The sequence below is a fragment of the Gasterosteus aculeatus genome, chromosome 9 (assembly GCF_964276395.1).
Source record: "Gasterosteus aculeatus chromosome 9, fGasAcu3.hap1.1, whole genome shotgun sequence".
NCBI lineage: Eukaryota > Metazoa > Chordata > Actinopteri > Perciformes > Gasterosteidae > Gasterosteus > Gasterosteus aculeatus.
Genome location: NC_135696.1, coordinates 4076722 through 4099055, shown reverse-complemented (window position 1 = coordinate 4099055; position 22334 = coordinate 4076722). Strand labels below are relative to the sequence as shown.

Sequence of the window (22334 nt, the reverse complement as noted above, 5' to 3'; positions counted from 1 at the left end):
TGGAAAAAGTAAAAGGCTCATCTACAGAGTGAAAGAGGTCAGTGAACGAGGTAAGACTCATGGTTTTTGAGGCATGAAAACTCATTCCACCTTTGGACTACCAGCAGGGAGAGGGACGCGAGGGAGGCCCCCGTCCCCATCCACAGGCTGCCTTTGTGGGCCATGAGGTTGGAGAGTGCCCCTCTCTGCTCAACGACCCACACCGGGGCAAAGGACACAGAGAAACACAGGCACAGAGAGACAGGGGGCTGCAGAGGTGTCGAAGGTGGGATGAGTCCATTGAGAGAGGCTTAGTATTACATGGCAACAAACACCAAGAATACCATTTTACATGGGATGTTTTGAGCCAGAGCCAAAATACAGAGAGAAAACTGTTTGAGGAGGTCAGACAATGTGCAAGAGGGTCACACATTGTACCACATATGTCTGTCATTAGTGTTGCTAAAGGAGTGTATTTCAACCTGTGAGACTAGAATACCTGGAATGGTTGCTTCTATTAATTGTGTGAAATATACTGGCAGATTATTATACTACAACATCTCTCATACATGTTTTTCCTAAACGTATGGAAAGAATGAGCGATTAGTCTCTGGCTAATCGTTTTACAGTGTAGGGTTCATTATTTTATACGTCTGAAGGGAAGCCCTGAGAGCCAAATGAGAAAAAATCCGGTTACGGGTGCATGGAGAAATTACAACTAACTTGAGTGGACTACAGGATTTAGAATAATAATCCTGGAAACCCCTTTGACTTTAAGTAAAAAACACAATTTAGATAACAAATAGAAAGGCCTCGCTGGCCTCTGAGGGCCTCGGTACATCTGCTTAAGATATGAAGCTTATTTTATTGACCTAATTAAGACGTTGAAGCATGTTCAACTTTTCATAAGAAATTGATATATCATTTTTGAATAAAACATTTATAGGTCAAGGAGCCAAACAGTGCGAGGAGGAGGCGCCTGCCATGCATGGTAATACGAAGGTTGTTCAAGCTGTAAAAAAAGATCTTACAAACTCCTGTTCCTGAACTCTTCTGCTGTAAAATTGGTGTTTTCATGGCCACTGCATCCGACAATACGCATCACCATTTAAAAAGGAAGAGACGTGGAGAGAAAAGGAGGGGTGGAGGGTGGGGAAGGGCAAAGCGAAGACCCGGAGAATTAAACAAAAAGTGACACATGTGAAGGGATTACGGCAAAGTGAAAGGAGGAGGAAGAGGGGAAGGGAACGCATGAAATGAAAACCGTAATGCATGCAGTAAGGAAGGGAAGGGAAGTCACAGTGCTTCCACAAAAACAGGTCGGACAGTTAGGACTCAGACACCATTTAGCGTCACGGTAATCCTCTTAGACACAAGGGCATCCTTTTCCACACAGGATTTCACTTCATGAAATGAAAGGGCTCATTTAAGCTGCCGGGGCCCATTTAGTAAAAAGGAAAGTGGGGCCACATTGTACTTTTAAAGTATTTACTTAGTGTAAATGGATTTCTGGTGCAATTTCAACACGAGAATCACAGACTGATTTTGTGAACAGAGACGTCCGTGCGAATACATTATGCAGTGGCATTAGAGGGGTTTCTGTCCCGAAAACACTGCTCTGGAAGCTGGAGGAATCACAAAATACTGCAATTTCCCAAAAGGAAAAATATGTCTCAAACTAAGTAATAATTGTAGGAAATCTAAATATTCTTTCGAATGAATTACCAACTAGTCAGTGTTCTGCATTTACTGAGGGAAACGGTTTGTAGCCTCTAACTTATCACTCGTGAGAATAACGGCTCAGTGGTCGCCTTAGTAGCCATTTACACTTTGACCTTTTAGGAATGATATTCATTGGGGGACTCCTCACAGAGACTCAGAGAACCTCATTGGTGACACAGTTGTCACCACTACACTGCTATTCCTGACTAAAACCTAATGAAAGATGATGAATAAATCCCCCCCAAAAAAATCCAGACTATCTGCTAATACCTGTCGTTTCCATTTCTCACCGTGAACAAATAACGGGCTAAGGAGGTGAATGAATGAGGTCATGCCTGGGGACCAGTCACATCTAGGAATAGACTCTTCAGAGCCTGACTTTTGGTGAGTGATTCTTTTTAGTACCATGAGGGTAGGGCATGATCTTTGTCATACAAAATACACCATTGAAGTAGGGCTGCAACTAATGATTGTTTTGATAATCAATTAATTGGTTGACTATTTCTTCGATTAATCGATGAATCGGATAAAAAAAACAGCATTAAAAAGCTTCCCAACCCTTTATTCTAAAACAGAACTGCAAATTCACATTGCAAGATACTTCAGAAAGTACAGGTTGCTCCTTGAACATAATAATTTATAAAAAAAGAAAAATACAAATCAGAAAATTTAACAGGATTTGTTTAACCATCAGAACTTGTTCTCTATACTACACTCACAAACTCTCACACTCACAATCATGGCATTTGTAAATAAATGCATTATTTTAATGGATCACCATGTGTCTCCCTTTACAGGCATAACATCAATTTCCGTATAACCCACAGAATATGCAGAAGCGCACTGGACTACCGTATATGACAGAATTAAAAAGTACAACACACACAAATATATTTGTTAACAATAACCGATATGGGACAAAGCACAAAATATATACAAGACAACATATTGAAAAATTAATGGTCCAAAAGAGGCGAGTAAATAAAAATGTGTCTTAGTCCTGCTAACTGCTTTACTGCTGTTATTAGCGAGCTAACGCTAGCTTGATCAGCTGGATGACGAGTAAACAGGAGGCTCGTTACGTTCCTCACGTCAAAACGGGAAAACGTGGTGCTCACGTGCCATGTTCCCCCCCAATGCTCGCACATCTTGGACGACTAGTCAAACAGACGTCTCTGTCTGCGTCATGTGACTCACAACAACTGCCGGCGCTGCTGGCTGCTCTTTCCTCTACGTCGGCTCGGCGGAATAATGAAATTCGTTGACAGCGCTTTTAATAATCGAATTTTATCGATTTCATCGATTCGTTGTTGCTGCCCTACATTGAAGTCCAACATTCAGACTTTTTAAAACAACCCCTTAATTGGTTGACTTAAAAGAGGTTGATCGTTAAGCTCATTTGGTTGAAAATTGAGCGGCAAAGAGGAATGAAAAGAAGGACCACAAAGGACCACGAGATAGAGAAGGATATCAATACATGTTGCGTTCCTCTCAATCAATTGATTTGGACAAAATACAAGATAAACTCCTTGTCTTGGCTGTGACGTCGGCAAAGCTTGATTTGCATCTGCTATTTGTCTCCCTCCACATCTTCACATCACTTCCCTCTCACTCCCTCCCTCACACCATCCTCTTCATCTGACCCCCCTACTAGCGTGTCCTCTCAGTTATTTGGTAAAGGAAGCAGCAGCCTTTACAGAGCCTCTCATCAGTCTGCATTTCCCACTCCTTATTGTAGCACCAGTGCAATGACCCCTCATCCACCCTCCCCTTCCTCTCTCTACTTCATTTTCCCCTGCCAAGTCAGTTATCAGTGCCTGTCTCTCTCTCCCTCTATTCATTCTTTTACTCACTAGCTCTGGCCAAGTCGTTAATATGGAGCACAGTGCTCCCCAGACCCAGTGGGCCTTGCTTTGCTTTTCTGTTTGACTCCTTCATCTATTGCATATCCTTTTCTGTCACAGCTACCAGGATTCCTCTGAAGGTATTGTCTCCTCTTTGTTATCGTTCCCCTTTTTTTCTCTATTGTAAAAATTAATTATCTTTTTTGGGCTTAGTGTTAGATGAAACATATTGCTGAGATGCAGTTGAATCTCAACAACAACAGTAAAATCCCTTTGAGACAAGAAGGTGCACACATACTGACTTTTGCTGGTGTTAAGAGTTTTACCAGGGCTATACAGACGTGTGTCATGAAGAGAGGGCGTGGTACCCCATTAAATGAAATGGGTTCCCCCATGGGACCATGTCCTCACCAGAAGAACTACTTTTCAATCAGCTTAAAACATGCCTCCCTATTCATTTTCTGACATCACCATCTTGCCGTCTTGAGAAAAGCAAGAGTGATAGCAATGTCAAAACACGGATTAATGTTGAGGCAGCTGACTGGACATATAAACTACCTGACTTGAATAGAGGAAACTGAATTCAGTGTCATATAGTGTTGTTAGTGTTTATTTGAACCCTGAGCACATTTCCCCCCCAAACATAACCAAGTAGCCTCAGTTCCTGAAACGCGATGAGCCCATAACCATAGAGGAGGGAGAGCAGGAGCCAATCTTAGTAAATCCTTTGTTATTTTATGTTTTGCACCCTGCTGGTAAACCACAAAGAGAGACATAATACTGTATACAAATCCACCACATTCCATTTGTGAATATCAAAAACCATTAAAATACACTGGGTTCCGTTGTCAGTAATGGAATCAGGAATTGTTCACCAGACCGCCGCATAAAATAACTTTTAGTGTGTTATCTCGACTCTTGCTTGTCTCAGAAAGACAAACTTGGTTGTACTGGCTCTTCTTTGATTAGGTGTGTGCTGTGATTTTCTTTAGTTTGGACCTATTTAGTTGATACCAGTATGTTGATATTTTTGCAGAGAGAAGAGAAACATCTTTACATACAGACCATGAGAACAGAGATTTGTTGGTCAAATGTAAACAATAATTGACAGGACTGGCGCTGAAATCCATTCTTTTGTATTCTGTTGAGAACGAATACATTAAAAGAAGTGGAAATAACATAATTATACACTGGCCAAGGTTTCATTTATTTTGGCCCAGATATGACATTTTTAACAGACACATGCACTGTCAGGATGGTTAAGGTTACAACTAAAGCCTGCTTCATACATACAGAATGTGCGCCAAGCGTCTACAGACAGAAGCTGTGTGCTGATTCAACATATGCGTGTAAATTGACCTCCTTGGGCCCACTGTGTGGCGTAACCCACTAATCCATATGGTGACCCTCCAGTGCGGTATTTATACATGGATATGAAAGCACTTTGGAATGATAAAAAGGGATGGGAAATCCATCAAAAATGGAAGGTAGACATTAATAAGAGGGATATTATCTCATTTTGTATTTGTATTGTACTGTTAGCAAGATCATTTGTTCAACATTCCTATCATAAAACATTACAATGTTAACCACCACCGCTACACAACGTTAACCACGGGTAACACCGTTAACAGCCACCGTTACGCAACGTTAACCACCGGTTACACCGTTAACAGCCACCGTTACGCAACATTAACCACGGGTTACACCGTTAACAGCCACCGTTACGCAACGTCAACCACGGCTTACACCGTTAACAGCCACCGTTACGCAACGTCAACCACGGCTTACACCGTTAACAGCCACCGTTACGCAACGTTAACCACGGGTTACACCGTTAACAGCCACCGCTACGCAACGTTAACCACGGGTTACACCGTTAACAGCCACCGCTACGCAACGTTAACCACGGGTTACACCGTTAACAGCCACCATTAACATTCACCGTTAACACTTACGCAACGTTCACCACGGGTTACACCGTTAACAGCCACCATTAACATTCACCGTTAACACTTACGCAACGTTAACCACGGGTTGCACCGTTAACAGCCACCGTTACGCAACGTTAACCACGGGTTATACCGTTAACAGCCACCGTTAACAGCCACCGTTAACATTCACCGTTAACACTTACGCAACGTTAACCACGGGTTACACCGTTAACAGCCACCGTTACGCAACGCTAACCACGGGTTACACCGTTAACAGCCACCGTTACGCAACGTTAACCACGGGTTACACCGTTAACAGCCACCGTTACGCAATGTTAACCACGGGTTACATCGTTAACAGCCACCGTTACGCAACGTTAACCACGGGTTACACCGTTAACAGTCACCGTTACACAACTTGACCACATGTTACAACGGTAAACTTGACCGTCACACCATGTTAACAGCATGTCACAAACGTTAACCGCCACCGTTGCACTGGACAGCACACTGTGTGTCCACTCTCCCTCTTTGTCTGCCTCTCTCTTGTCTCCTGGTATGCAGTCTGCTACAACGTTTTGATTTACTTAAGTGACTCCATTATGCAATCAGTCTTAGACGTGAGCGGTGTGTGCCTTTTACCAAGTGAGTGTGTTAGACGCTTAAATACCAGCCACCAGACACACTGGGGTTCATTAGCCTGATCAATGATTGACTCTCTTTTCCATCTCTTACCCTTCTGACGAATTTCTTTCAAATACCCTTTCTTCTTTTAGTTTGACCTCGCTCTCTGCCTTCTCATGTCAGGATAGGTCGTTTCTTTTGTTTACCTACTCTCCATCCATTCCTCCCATTGCCACCATTGATCACAGCTCTCTGTCTCTCTCCCTTTTGCTCCTTCCTCTCTTCTATTAAATGGTGCATTGATTGTTTCTGGTGTTGAGGAGAATTGCATACTTGGTCCCAAAGTAAAAAGCACTAAGTGATATTCGTGTTTCTCTCTCTGCCTCGCTCTGACCTCCCATTTGCTTTCAGGGAGACACTGTCGATATACCTTGGCGTCAACCCCCGTTTGCAAAGAAACTTGTCTGTTTTCTGTTGTTTTTCCGCTTTGAGCTGATAGCCTTGGCGTCTCTTAGGCATCTAGAGGCTGGAAGCCGGAGGGGCTTTGGCGTCTTCTCAGTCTCGGGGAGAGCTGAGCAGTGGCGTGCTGTTACACCGTCTTTCTTCATTTGCTTTAACAAATGCCACTGCTGGCTCAAAACCATTTATGGAGCCAACAGTTTTTTTTTTAAATGAACAGAGATCTGGTGCAGTTTGTTTAAATACGTACTTATTTACTATATCATGAATAAATACCACATTGTTTATCTATAGAATATGGTAAACTGAACCAAATCTAACAGTAACAGGACAATCCTGTGAAAACATTACTGTGATCTTACTTGTGTTGTTTTGAAACACTAGTTTTGTAACATATTTTTTGATCCAAAAAGAGTATATTGTTAATCTACAACTTTTTGTTGTGGGTAAATAATCAGAAGCATCATTTTGTCATGCATTACAGGAATGGCTTGGATACTGATCACATAAATCCACTACACCCAAATTAACTCAAACTAGAAAGTGATTTCCCGGTTGTCCATGTGCTTCGATGACCTACAAACAATCCAACAATCTGGCTGATCTATCTTGGATTGTTCTGCCTGAGTCAATACATTTCTGCCTCTTAGAGCAACTGGACGGTGCTGTTCAAAGGATCATTGGAGAGGAAGCCTTAGCCTGAGGCAGCAGTGTGAATAAAAACATACTGTGTCCGTGTCCCACTCTGTGGTACACTTTGAGGCGCAGAAGATACACATCCCAGCTCAGAGATGGAAACTACGCTAACACTGTGCTGTAAAATCTGCTGCGTTCGTATATCTGCATCTGCATCTTTTTTTTGCACTCTTTAGAGAGAAGGTCCGTTTCAAAACTATTGATATGATATATATGCAGCCCACATCTTTTCAATGCATTAAGTGTGAATATAAAGACATAAAGTATACAGGGTACAGTATTTTTTGTTTTTATTTTCTGTGAAAGAATAAAAACTACTTTTATCATTGATGCATATGCTACTTCTGTATGAGTTCTGTAATACTCTCGTGCTACATTTAGAATCACGTACATTTCTACAAGTGTTGTGATCCTCACAAATCTGTTTTTAGTTTCCCTTTTTTAAAATGACTACAGAATTCATCCAGTAGTTATTTTCAACCACTTATTCTCTTGTTTTTTTCTGATTTGATAGAAAATACTTGATACTTTACCATTTGCAAACCTTCCTGTATGCCGTGTCTCACATTAATGGGCAGAGAGAGAAAAGGATTATATTATATCCTTTCATCCGTGAGCTGAATGGCTTTTAATATGAAACGCCCACGGTTCTATTCATTTTTACCGTTGAGGTAAATAAAGGCCACTATTTTAGGATTTAAGATATTGCCAATAGCTGGAAAAAGCAATGGCGTATTTTAACCGTTGACATTTAAGCTTTGTCGTAATTACAAAACCCAGCAACCGGGGACGTGTACAAAATGGATAAAGTGGCTCAAGCTGCTGTTATGCCATTACACCCAATAAAATGCTGTCGTTAAGACACTAACCTCCTGAATGTGCTGCAGTGCAGCCTCAGACCTCTGAACAACAAAAAACGTTTGCTCACATTGATTAGCTTATTAAAAGATGACACTCACGGCTGTTGCAAGGCAGTGTAAAGACATTTGTCATTTAAATCATTTCGCTACAGCAGAAGAGATGCTGTTTGTGCATTATGGAATTTGGAGGGTTTAACAGCATGTATACATTTCTTTTAAAGTGATCTCACAGTGGGTACTTTAAAGCTCACAATAATTGAACCTCAGTTGTATATTGTAACTGATGTGCACATGCATACCCTCGTATGACTAATGCAACCCTTTAAGATATGTGATTTAAAACAGTTACTCAACATATGTTGTGTTGATGAAGATGAACTGTTATTGTTTTAACATACTCAGTTTCAGGCTCTCCAGAAATTCAACAGCATCTGCTGATGAAGACATTTTTGGAATAATACGCATCTGCACATCTTCAGAGAAGCGTTTTCTTCTCTGGTCTGATTTGTGTTTTTGCGGTATCACGATCAGCCATAATGTAAATTTAATTATTAACATTGACAATTATTGAGCTTTAGGGCCAAGAGAAAGTAGCTATGCACATGTCCCTAGGCTGTCAATAGATTGAAAAAGAATGAACAAATTAATCGCACATTTTGAAATTCATTAATCTTGATTAATGGCGATTAATGAATGTTGTTGTTGTTGTTGTTGTTCCAATGTTGTTTATAATGAATATTTGTTTTTCTTCTAAAGACTAAATCTTAAAAGTAAGAGTAATCACTTAGAAAGTGTCTATTTTAGAAACTGTTGTTTAATTGTTAATGTGATTTTAAACACAAAACTACACACATTTGATCATCTTGGACGCAGAATTCCACCGGGTGGAACATGTTGAACTAGCGACTCTTCCTGCTGTCCTCGTGCAGCAGGTCTTTCTTGACATCAAAATGATACTGTTTGATTTTGACAGCTGATGCAGCATTGGCTTACACAAGGTATATTTTTAAGACGTGTTGTTCCAGCACAACCTGGATTGAAACAATATGTCCTCTCAGCCATTAGCGCCGCCTGCACATCACTGTCGAGATAGTTTATAAGAATGGGCCTGCTGGGAAATCCTTTAACCTGAAACACATTTTCCTTGTAGAACGTTGAGGCAGACTTTCAGGAAGTGCCCCTTTAAGGGTGGAAAAAGTATTATTAAAAGTACTATTTGCTGCTGTCTCTGATGTCTCACACAGTACGTGGCCGTCTCAATAAATAGCCAATAAAAAAGAGAAGAAGGGAGTAGAAGAACCTGGAGTTTCTCTTTTGTTCTTACACTCAAACTGTAAACTTTAAGGACTTCAACAAAATATTGTTTCTGCATTCATGAACATTTATCTGTATGTGCAAAAAAAAGCAAGCTAGTATGAAGGTATATTTGTATTCTTATCAACCAAACAAGAACAAACATGTCTTGAGAGGGGGCAGCCTGTAGCACATTGCCTCAGTGCTTGCCTTCTGTAGTAAGTAAAAAGAGCAGCGCAGGAGGGATACGGAGCAATATGAGCAAATACAGAAAAAAAACATGTCTAAAGATTGCAGGAAGTGGTGAGACAGATATTTTAGATGTTTTGCTGAACATTGCTCGGTTAGGTCAGGCTGGGACTGCTTTGAAAGAAGAGGACCACACAAACACCCACACATGCACAGCCTTTTAGCCATTTAGAAACCATATTGAAGAGCTGTTTCTCATTACGTTCAGAGGGCAATGTATACACAAGAAGACGTCAGTCTGTCTCTCTATTTCCACCACCGCATGCAGTTAACTTTCGCTTTCTCACTCTCCTTTCTCCAAAATCTCTTCCCTTTGTATTTCCCCCTTTCATGCCCCCTCTACCGGTGCTGCTTGTCTCATTGTGGTTGTCTTAGTTCCTTTCTTCAATCCATTAAGGTCTGTTTCCTATCAAACTCCAGCACATAAGAAGACTGATCGAGGGTCATTGGCCAGCCAACATGACTCTGCATCTGGTCCTTGTCAACCAACACAGTAAACCGATCTGAGATCAGCACTCTGATTTGATCTAAACTCAGCCCCTTGTACTCCCACGTGGTTCAAACAGCCAGACGTTGGCCATGTGGAGAGCTTCCAGGAGCAGAGCTAAAGAGGCATGGCTGGTCTGATCATGAATGGCAGCTGTCTAGCACTGGTCCACTGTGGGAATATGGAAAATATGGTCTGTACACTGCACTTCTTGATGATGGTTTGTCTACTGACCAAATCAAATTGGCCTGATTTTCTTGGTGTATTTTGTCTGAACTGCTTTAGTTCACTTATTACCCCAAAATATTGATTTCAGCGGAGTCATGCATGTGTGCCACTAAAGGATTTCTGTGGTTTCACACAGTGCAAACTTTCAAATGTTCGTCCAGCATCTCTTTATTTACGTGACCCACACTGGACGCTAACCTCCAAAGTGCATTTTATTTGCATTCTGTCTACTGGCCATCATGGGCAGACTCCTCTGGTTGCAAAAAGTCAACAGTCAATCCGAAGTTTAAAGTATTTTTGAATGCAGCCTCACGCCATTTTTCTTATGACGCATCTTTACAAACTGATTGATACAGGAATCAAATAGTCACAAATATATTTATGTTTTTTAAATAACATATAACCTTCACTTCAACTCACAAACTGAATCGGTTTCTTTTGTCAGTTGTTCTGCAAGCAATGCAATTTGAGAGTTTTGTGTGATAAGACACGGAAATAGACACAGAAGGGAGGGGAGGTTGGGAAGTGGCTGGGAGAAGCTGGAAGAGAGCTAAAGAAAGGGCTCAGATTCCCACCGAGCCTGACGGGTTTCAAAAGCACAACCCTTGGCAGCACACTGGAAGTCATCAGTAGTTCAAGCCTCCATTCTGTGCTCGCTTGCCAAGTATCTTAAGTGATCTCAACATTTATCATAAGTGAGAAACATGAAAAACAGCTCCAATTGCTCTGATGCCACTTATATTTTTTCAGTTCGTCCAAATGCAAACAGATAATGATAATCACACTAATTTTTATAGATGGAGTTGACTGAGTCAAACCCATCTGTGGGCTTTTTTGGTTGAAGCTGTTGAAGATGAACCTCAAATTGTTCATTGCTTGTTTGCCAAATATAATGCAATAAGAGTATTGCAGAGAACTATATATATATATATATATATATATATATATATATATAGATATGTTAAAAAAGAGAAATATCAACCAAATCAATCGGTCAAATTTCAGTTCAAAGGTCGAGAACATAGCAAAGCAAGGTCACTTTACCATGTGTTACAGCCAAGTACAATCTGGCTGCATACTCCTCTTCATCGTCTTCCTCCTCCTCCTCTTCCTCTGAGTTTGGCTGAGCCACGTTGACTAGCGACAGTTTGCCATGTGGAATGGCTGATTGTGGATGTGAGTGGTCAATGACAGATGATGGACAAGAGGGGGAGGGCATTGAAGAACCTATAGAAGAATAAAACCAAAAAATAAATATAAAAATGAGTTTGATTAATGAATGAAAAGTGACAACAACAACAAGGGTAATCAAAATCTTAAAAAAATAAATGAGTGAGCAATGATGTATGACAATGTCTGCCGAGCAGGACTAAACGTTGTGGAGACTGAAATTAGTTCATGAGCGCGATGACTTTATCGTGTGTTAGACCAGTATATTTTTACTATCGTCGGGGTCGTTGTGGCGCAAGGGTTAGAGAGGGTGTGCTGGGAAGCACAAGGTTGGTGGTTCGATTCCAGGCTGCCCCATGTTCCATGTCGAAGTGTCCCTGAGCAAGACACCTAAGCCCTAATTGCTCCCCGGGCAAAAATGTGAAAAAAAAGACATGGCTTTAAAGTGTAATGTAAGTCGCTTTGGATAAAAGCGAATGCTAAATGACCTGTAATGTAATACTATCACTATTTTGAAAGTCCGTAGCTCACTAGCTCTGAATACACATACATAGAAACCAGGAGCGGGAGGATATTGGTCAGTATTGGCTTGGAGGGGCTTCATCATGTGTCTCAACCAATGAGAGCATTCGGGTGCGGGCCTGAGATTGCTGCAGTGGCTGATATGAACCGAAGCAGAAATGAACTGGCGGAGAAATGGAGAAAGGTAGAAACCTGGACCTAAACTGGTGTGTGTAATGACGGAATATGTCCCCCAGTGTAACAAACTCTTTGATTAGGACACCCGTAGTAGATGACACATATAAATGAGCCCTTGACACACACTCAATACTCAGTTGGTAAATATATTCATTGTTTGTCAGGTTTTATTGTTGATATTCCATCCATGTTTGCAAACCGTATCATCTAGAAAACATTGGCTGTAATATGTGTAGTGCACTAAAGATCGCTACATAGTGTCTTCTCGTGAACTTGTGGCTCTCCCACCAATAACGCCTCGACTATTGTGCCTCCCTCCTAGCAGGTCTACCCCCCAGCACCACTCTGCAGCTCATCCAGAATGCAGCAGCTCAACTGGTCTTCAACCTACCCAAATTCACCCACACTGGCCTTCACTGGTTACCAGTCCTCTCCCTTCAATGGTTACTAGTGGCTGCACGCATCCGTTTCGAAACAGTGGTATTTGCGTACGGTGCGGTAGACAGATACGGTCCAGTCTACATCCATAGCATTGAGGTGCTTCAGGAGGAACCTAGGACCTATTGCACCAGCGTAGGGTCTGACCAGGAGTTCAAGGATTTCCTTTCTGCCGTTCTCCAGCCTGTAGAGGTCTGTGTGTCCCTCCATGGATATGACTCCCTAGACCATCACTGACCACCACCAAACCGGTCATGATGAACCATGTTGCAGGCAGCATAGCATTATCCTTGGCTTCTCCAGACCTTTTCACGACCTTCTACGGCCCTGTCCAGCTCTCCTAGAGTAACTGCCGGTCTCCTGGAATCTCCTCTGTTCTGGAGATTGTGCTAGGAGACACATATCCTTGAAACGGCACCTGATTATGTGCCATCCTGGGGGAGTTGGACAATCTGCGCCACTTCTGTAGGGTTAAGAAATGTCCTCATGCTCCCAGTAGTGAGTATGACTCTGGCTAATGCCAACACTAGTGAAAAAACAGTCAAAGAGAGCAGGAGGGAAAAATTTCAATTAGCCTCCACATGCACACGGGGGTCGACCGTGGCGCATTGAGTAGAGAGGGTGCTCCTAACCCTAACCACCAGGAACTGCAAGGTTGGTGGTTCAAGTCCCGGCTGCTCCGTGTTCCATGTCGAAGTGTCCTTGAGCAAGACACCTAACCCCTAATTGCTCCCTGGGCAAAAATGTAAATGCCATGGGTTAAAAATGTAATGTATGTCGCTTTGGATAAAAGCGTCAGCTAAATGACCTGTAATGTAATGTAATGCAAAACCAGTCCAATTTTGGGGGTTGTCTCATTGCCCTGTTTATTCCATCAACACCAATGCAGCTGAAACAGAACAGCCCTGTCTGCTACTTACCTCAGATCATTGTCAGAGAAGTGCAATTGAATTCATGCCATATCTTGATAAATGATTGTTCCTTCAATTTCTTTGGGCAGTGTATTATTGTGTGACTTTCAGACGATGTTTGAGTGTTTTTACTGCCTTTCATTATTAAGTAAAACTGTATTGCAATTTAATTAATGTGAAGTGGTTATAAAAAGAGTAGATCAGGAGCAACAAAGTTTTCTAAACATTTCATTCCAGGCTCAGTGGCTTTGGTTCAGACACCATAACACTTCCAAGCCCGCTGCAGTGCCAAGTTGCTCTGACGCTGAATCGGCCATGATGTGAATTCAGTATTACCTCGATCCCTTGGGCTCAGTGTGGAGATCCAAGAGGCATCTTGCCATTAGACACACTGAGTACTTCAATATGGACGTTATTTTTACTCCATTGATAAGAGCCTTAAAAGAATATTGTTTTCACACAAACAGACACACACACACACACACACACACACACACGCAGTTTATGAGTTACAGTTAAATTCAGGGTTCATACACCTGTGGATTTCCATGACTTTTCCATTGCTTCAAACAAAATCTCCATGACCAAATAATTGTGAAATCTCAGTGTATACATGAAAAAGTGAGAAAATGTAGTATTTAAACTAATAACGAGAATACCAAAGCATACAGTGTTTCCCCCACCATTCAATTCGGTCTCAAGATGTTATAATTATACAATTATCCACTATGGATGTGTATCGTTTGGGGTTTTCCTGATACCAGTGCTAAAACGATACTTATAAAACATACTGGTGCCTAAACAGTGCCTAAAACAATACTTCTTTTCCATTATTTTACTTCAAATTATGGAAAATACATGAACTGTTAACAGTTTACAGTAGACATACAGTCTCTGTAAGAGCCGGAAGTGTATGTATTACTTCATTGTAATTATGGGAATATTAATCATTTAATATATGGTCATTGTGCAGGAACTAAAGATATGTAACTTGTATTGAACGCATTTATGTTGGATTGACGCTCCTTGTGTGTCTCCATGTATTGATGTCGTGATTGCAGTAGGTGCAACACAGAAGAGCAGCATTAGGCACAAGTGCATATCGTTTATCTGCCGTGTGACAGAATGTAGTAATTGTATATTATGTTGACGCATTGCAGCATAAAATAAACACAAAAGAATCAAATGATCTCCTGTCATTTGAGGAGGAAAATTAAGTCACATGTCTGCAGCTTGATACGGCTCAATGACAAAGAACACCGAAGCAACGCCGCAACACCCTCTATTTACAACTTGGAACTGCTGCTAGCAGACGGGCAGCGCACGTCGGACAATGTCGGTGTCGCGTACAGCGCCGGTGGCCGAAGAGAGAGACGTGCTGCTCGGCATGGTGGCTTCGCTTGCAGTCGCCCTCTGATGGGGTTTCTGTAGTAGCTTCGCTAGCAGCGGCGCAGTGATGTCTGCTTCCTTTAGCACGACTCGTTAATGCCGCTCTCCCATGTTTAGAATATATAATGTTTCGTCTCCACATTACTTACATTCTGCTCGTCCCGGGTCTTTGTTTGTCGTAACTCATGAGATGCACTTTTCCATATGTAGCCAACCACGATTAAATCTGCACTTTCCTGACACTGGATGATTCCTGAGCTACCAAACTTTTCAGTTAAGGCGCGTTTACACAGCCGGGGTGCGAATTATTTGCGCTGCGAGTGTCAGAGCGTCCTGCGTCTCTTTAAAACCATATGAATGATTTCAAACGTAATCTTAAATGAACCACATGACCATAGAAATATAACAAATTTCCATGACTTTTTCAAAACTTTTAGGATTTTATTTCATTCCATGCCTTTTCCAGGCCTGGAAATGACCATTTTGAAATTCCATGACTTTTCCAGGTTTTCCATGACCGTACGAACCCTGTAAATTGGATATGGTCGTTCTATGGAAAATCTCTCTCTCTTTCTCTCTCCCCCTCTGTAATCCCAATTCCAATTATACTGGGGGTGGGCTAGTATAATTATGTTTAATTTGGGGCTGTCAACCTGAACACATTAATCTATGCGATCAATGTGGCGAAGATTAATGCAACAAAATATTTTAACGTAGTTAACATACCTTTGGTTTAAGTAAACCAGAAGTTGACCATGGAAACAAAACGGCCGCTGGCTGCAGTCAGTTTCATCGGAGAAAGCAAGATAGTAGCTCAAGATGGAGAGAGATTTTTGAATTGGTAGTAAGGAAAGTAAAACAAACAGAGGTGCGACATACAGCGGAGAACTGTGCAAAGGAATTTCTCCACATGTCAAACAGAAGGGGGGTGAGGGGACAACGGACCACTTAAAGCACCGCTATGCTAAGCTAGCTGGAAGAGTCGCTAGTTCAGCATGTTCCATCCGGTGGAATTCTCCCTCCAAGATGATCAAATTTGTGTAGTTTTGTGTTTAAAATCACATTAACAATTAACCAACACTGTCTAAAATAGATTATAAAGTGATTACTCATTACTTGTAAGATTTAGTTCTTAGAAGAAAAAAAAAATACATTAATCGCCATTAATCAAGATTAATGAATTTCAAAATGTGCGATTAATTTGTTATTTTTTCATCTATCTATATTGACAGCCCTAGCTTAGTTGTATCTTCTATTTAGCACCACATTCCAGCAACAGAAGTCCTTTATGCAACTTCTTCTTCTCTAACTTAAAATTCTCTACCATCACCACAAGTGTCTGGACCAAAGGGGGGGATATGTCTCATCTCATCTGGGCATCCCGGACCCTGGTCTATCCTACGCCACAAACAACCTTACACTATAGATATTTACAGCGGTTCAATAAAGCATTGTTAAAATTCCCCAAACTCTATCTGGATTGAAATAGTCTTCTGGCATTTCTCTTTCTACACAGGCACACATATACAATTTGCCCCCGCTCTCTATACTGTGCATGGGGGGCATTGTTGTGCGGAGAAGATGTGTCGTTTTTTTTTTCCTGCAATGCCTTTTATGGAAACTGTTTCCATACGCCCAAGCTGCAGAGATGAATCAACATTGCATTCCTGTCTGAGCGATCCCCACCTCACCAGTGTAGTAGAGGAGTAAACAACTGTTCTCCTCTCTTTGTGGCCATTAAAGCACGGCTTCACATCTTTCCCCTGGAGTGTATCTCTGAAGCCCAGCGTTTGGTGCTAGCTTAAAACTCAGTCTCAGGTTTGACCTTAGTGGCTGTCACAGTGCTCCAGACCATCACAGCCTACCTGTTGCTCTGGAGCGAAATGCTTGAAAGCGTCACGAGGCATTTTGGGCATGTTGAATTGTTTTTGACCTGCTTGTTTTTGACCTGGGGGCTTCGGATCCTTGTCCTGCTGCAGAACCCAAGTGGGCTTGAGGTTGCAAAGTGATGGTCGGAAATTCTCCTTCAGGTTGTTCCGGTAGACCAGAATTCCTGGTTCCATCAATTATCTCAAGTGGTCCAGATCCTGAAGCTGTGAAGTTTCCCCAGACCATCACACTACCACCACCACCATATGTACCTGTTGATGTGTTTTCTATGAAATGCTGTGTTACTTTTACCAGATGGAACGAGACACACACCTTCGGGAAAGTTTCACTTTGGTGTCCTCGGTCCACAGAATGTCTGCCCTCGAAGCTTGGGGATCATCCAGATGTTTTTTGGCAGATGTAAGACAAGCCTTTGTGTTCTTCTTGGTCAGCAGTGGCTTCCTCTTGGAACTCTCCCATGGATGCCATGTTTGCCAGTCTCTTTCTTATTGTCATGACCTCTCACCTTAATTGAGGCCTGCAGTTCTTAACTTGTGGTTCTAGGGATTTTTATAACCTCCTGGATGAGTTGTCGATGCGTTCTTGGAGTAAATTGGTAAACCGACACCCTCCTAGAAAGGTTCACCACTGTTCACCAAGTCTTCTCTCCCCGTGGTTTGCTGAAGTCCCGAAGAGTTAGAAATGTCTTTGTGAAAAATAAGAAACCATAAAATTCATTCTCCCATTAAAGTCAGGAATTATTTAAATCAGGTATTCATTCATCAGTGCGTCATACACTCTGCACAATTGACATAAAGTCCTCATCCTCGTAGCAGAGTTATAGGTGACTGAAGCCTTTCTCAACCATAATCTGAGGTTTCTGTTCTGAAAACCCTTGCTTTGAATTGTTTATTTCAATCCTTGTGAGACTATGTCACCATGGACTAAAGACCAGTTGGTAACGGCACAGCCAAAATGAGACCATGGAGAATAGACAGACAAACAAAGCTTCAAGCAGTGCAACCAATGCAGTCTGCTGCATGCCTTAATACTAATTGTGAATGTTACCTTGAGTGGCTTGTTTATTTTGTATTTATGTTATTATACGTCAAATGATGATTTAAAGTCTCACAGTGTTGTAAACAAAACTTCACTGCAAGTGCTGTGGACATTTGTTTGATAGAAAGTGGTCCCCTGTGTACTCTAAAGATGGCTGGTGTGTGTCTTCTGAATGGAAAGATCTGCAAAGCTTTTTAACCCGGTCGCCTTGTCACGCAAAACGAGTCCAACCTTTGATCTCAGCCAGCTGTTCTGTAGAGAGAGGGACAGTTTGTGTAGCTGTGTGTGGGGAACACCTGGCTCTGTCACTGCCCTCCTCATTCTTTATCCCTGCTTGGCTTGGCTTTGGCAAACGCACACACAGCCACATGCACGGACATACACACACACACAGAGTGATATCAGCGTGCTGTCCTGCGGTAGCTCTCTCACTGTGTTCTTGGCCTCTCTCCCTGGTCTTCCTCTCTACTTGCTTTCTGTCTGTGACCTCTCGCTCACCCCGGTCACCCCCCAGCTGGGCAGCAGTCGGTGTGCTCTACTTGGCTTCGTAGAGATTCCCTTGTTGAGTCAATAACCCCCACATTTACATTTGAATGCAAACTCTCCCCATGGTAAGGCTACTAAATCTAGACCGTAATGTTTTTTTGAATATTCCCTTGACAAATTAAGGACACAAAGAAGGAGAACAAAAAGTTATCCAAAGGAAGTAATATACCACTAACACTAACACACACGGTACACACGTTCTGCTTTTTCCTGTACTGTAGCAGAATCTAAAGAGGTCACAGTGTTTCCCCAAACATTATATTGCCCCCCCAACAACTCCAGTTAGTTGTATGTGAGATAGTTATATTCAAAAAGAGAACGTATTTCAAAAAGGTGCTAGTTTTTCACGCAGACAGACATATGAAGATGAATATCAGTGCACGTCGGGCTCTGATACACACACATCCTGCAGCGCTGTATGAGACAAATAGGTTTTTTATAACTTATGTTAAGTCAAGACAAAAACATTTCTGTTGCTTTGATCGTAGAGAGAGCAGCAGAGATACGAGGAGTCAATCAGAAAACTGAATTTCTCCAGATGTAATGCTTGTCTCAAACTGTTTGCTCATGTTTCCATGCCCAAGGCCTTCTGTTGCATATTGAGCCGACAGTACATATCTGGTGTAACGAGCCATATGTCTGATTGGAGCGATATTCTCTGACTCCTTGTATTCACATTAACCACAAATGGTTCACCAGTCGTGGACCATTGGGAAGCACAATATTGGGATGCACAGCAGTTACCGAGCAGAAATTCTCACTGCGATAGAGAAACAGACGCCCTGGGGCTCTTTTACGGTGGACAGATTGTGAAGAGGCTCAATTCATTTGAAAAATAAGAAGACAATATTATAAATTGGTGGAAAACAAGATTGACACATATCCGTGTTCAGAGATGTAAAACAAAAGATCGCAAAGGCTGATCTAGTCTATATTTACATGAATACACGAATAGCTGCAAATGGACATGCTTCCTACCAACCTGCAACAGGCCGCCAAATATATCTTGGGAATCACGTTCATCAGTAAGTCGAGCCAGTTTAAGTGACATGAGCCATCTGATGATGAATTAAAACTATCACGTGACGTCGCTTTATGAAGGAAGACTACGCAATAAAAGTCATCGGCTGCTGTCCTCTACCTCACATGCAGGACATCCACGTGTTGTCTCCTGTGTGAGAACATAACACTGTGGGGGAGAGGACCCCACCAGTATCTAATAGAGGCAATTGCAGCCAGTAAATGCATTGATTGGATATGGCTGATGGAAAAAAGCTAACCACAAGTTGAATAATGAATTGGTTCATGGTAGTTTTTGATGTTCTGAACTGAGTTAAAAAGCAATAATTGTTTGAATATGCGGTGCCTCGATCGCTGATGGGAAATCCTGTGTGATTAGGGCGGATCTGGCAGCAGTTTCACATCCAAAATGTGGCCTGCAGCTACTACAGTATAGTAGTAGTAATCACTCAGAGGCTTATAATATATATATATATATATGGATATTAGGGGTGGGAATCTCTTGCCACCTCACGATTCGATTCGATTCCAATTCAGAGGTCAACGATTCGATTCTAAACCGATTATCGATTCTAAACCGATAAAACGATTATCGATGGATCTCAATTTTCTAAATTTTCTCAAATTTGAGTTTGCTACTCAGAGGTTGCTAATCACTTCCTACTTTATTTGATAATTAAAGAAAATCAACAGATGAATTACCTTCTCTAATTTTTTATAAGAGAAAAAAAAATCATTGTCAGCGAGCAAATCAGCGAGCGCGTAGAAAACACCTTGGAGCGCGAGCAGAGACAAACCTCGTGAGCGAGGAAGTTCACGCTCCGCAAGCGAGCAAATATCTCGCGCAAGACAAACTTTTGCTCGCACGAGACCTTTTTTTTTTTAATTCCGATTATTAACTTTTCTGAATCGAGACCGAATCGTTCTAGAGAGAATCGAGAGAAATCGAAAAATCGATGATATTGTGGAGGGTGTAAAGTGACGAGACAGGAGACGGAGATGCGTGTCAGCGAGTCAACTTTACTCTCCACTTCAACACTCAGAACAACATGTGAGAACTACTGCAGACAGCACGTTAACCTCACATCCAAAACTTTTCCTTAAAGGTACAGTCCCCTAGTGAATGTCTCCCCAGCGTTACTTGTGGGTCACCACAATATATATATATTAAAAAATCGATTCTTCTATATATATAGACAAATATATATATACACATATATATATATATATATATATATATATATATATAAAAGAATCGATTTTTGGGGGCTTGGTGCATGCAGGACATCTTGTGATGTGAACAGGGAACTCAAGACTCTCTTCAGTAATTTTGCAATGCTACTAGAAACATGAAGAGAAAATGAGCAGTCGACACATTCATCAAGTTTAACACAAACCGACTGTGTCACGTCAACCCACATCGTTTAGGACTGGGAGGGTGTGTTTGTGTGTTTGGAGTTAATGGACTTCGTCCTGCTAAAGAGACAACGTCCAAGTGAATAAATGTGCGCGTGTGTGTGTGTGTGTGTGGTAGCCCATAAACAAGGCGTGAAGCCAGGCCATCACACATGCTAATTAGATGAGGGCTAGATGTTCCCGCTCCCTCCTCCTCCTCCTCCTCCTCCTCCTCCTCCCTCTCCCTGTGTACAACACACACTAAGAGACATGCACTCACACAATTCAATCTGGAGGCCAGACAATGGTACTTGGAACTGTATAGACACACACACACACACTTAAAATGTTGGTTTATTAAGGAGGAAAAGAAAATGTCAAACAGTAAAAAATCTTCTTTGTGCCCCCCCCCCCGCAAACACTTAAAACACTTCCTCTGGTGACTGACAAATAAGTGGGAATAAAAGCGAAAGAACAAGAAAGTCAAACTTAAGTGTGTGGAGGACTGTGCCCTCTGCAGTCTCTCTGTCGCCCTCCGTCCTTCATTATCTCGCTCTTTTTCTTTTATGAGTCGGTGAGATCATGTTGGCCTTTTGTTCTAGTGCATTAGAAGCCAGTGTTAAGCTCCCGCGTCCCCTGGGCGCAGTTACAGTAACAAGCATGATGACGGAGAGACACATGCTGAAACCATCTAGCCGCACTCCCTCAACAATGTAATCTGGAGTTCTTCAGCGTAGAGGAGAAAAATAGAGAAACTTCCACCACAAGAACTCAACAACTGATCTGACACTTGTATTGTTAGTACTGACTTGATTTGAAGCTTGTTTTCATTTCTGCTCTGCTGGGATTGGTTTAAAGGAGCCACATTAGGCCCTTCTGCCCCGCTCATATGGTTCTCTGTGGTCTGAATGACATGTCTAAGACATACTTACTGTTCAAAATACCACAAGGATCATTGTTAACGGCTCCCTTTTCAGCTGGCGTAAAACAGCCGTTCGAGGTCTTGGCGCTAATGAGCCCCCTGGCCCCTCCCCCTCCCTCCTGCCCCCGCCACCCCCCACACACCTCGGTGGTCTGAGCCTCGCATGTCTCCCCGTGTCATCATGAAATGTAAAAAACAAATGATTCCAAATAAATAGACAAAAGTCTCTGCACGTCCCCTCACTGCACGTTGCTGTCAGTCATATAGACTCTACAACCATATTGCCTTGACCCAGAGACCCCTGAACAAGGAGAGGCCCCCCAACAGGTCCCCAAATGTAGGTTCAACAGGACGTTACTGAATGATTAACACATTCTGGTTGGGACATGGTCTTTGGATATGAAATTAATCTACTTTGTTTCTCCCCCGCCCGTCTGTTTGGAGTTATCCAATGGCCTCTGCGCACGGGGGAGTTCTGTCCCGATGTGCACACACACGCGTGTGCGTACACAGTGGACAGACGGCACGTGGCAGAAAATGG

The 22334-nt window shown here is 42.1% G+C and overlaps 1 protein-coding gene across 15 annotated transcripts in view; it reads right to left on the bottom strand.

Annotated features, from left to right (window-relative positions):
• Nucleotides 1-22334, bottom strand: part of tenm3 (teneurin transmembrane protein 3) — a 414027-nt gene that overhangs the window by 90752 nt on the left and 300941 nt on the right. For 9 of the 15 annotated variants that reach the window (XM_078080162.1, XM_078080161.1, XM_078080160.1 and 6 more), the window contains one exon: nucleotides 11420-11602. The exons of the other annotated variants lie outside the window; for them this stretch is intronic. In XM_078080162.1, coding sequence (XP_077936288.1) covers nucleotides 11420-11602 — 183 coding nt within the window. The remainder of the gene's footprint in view (nucleotides 1-11419; nucleotides 11603-22334) is intronic. 15 annotated transcript variants of the gene reach the window in all.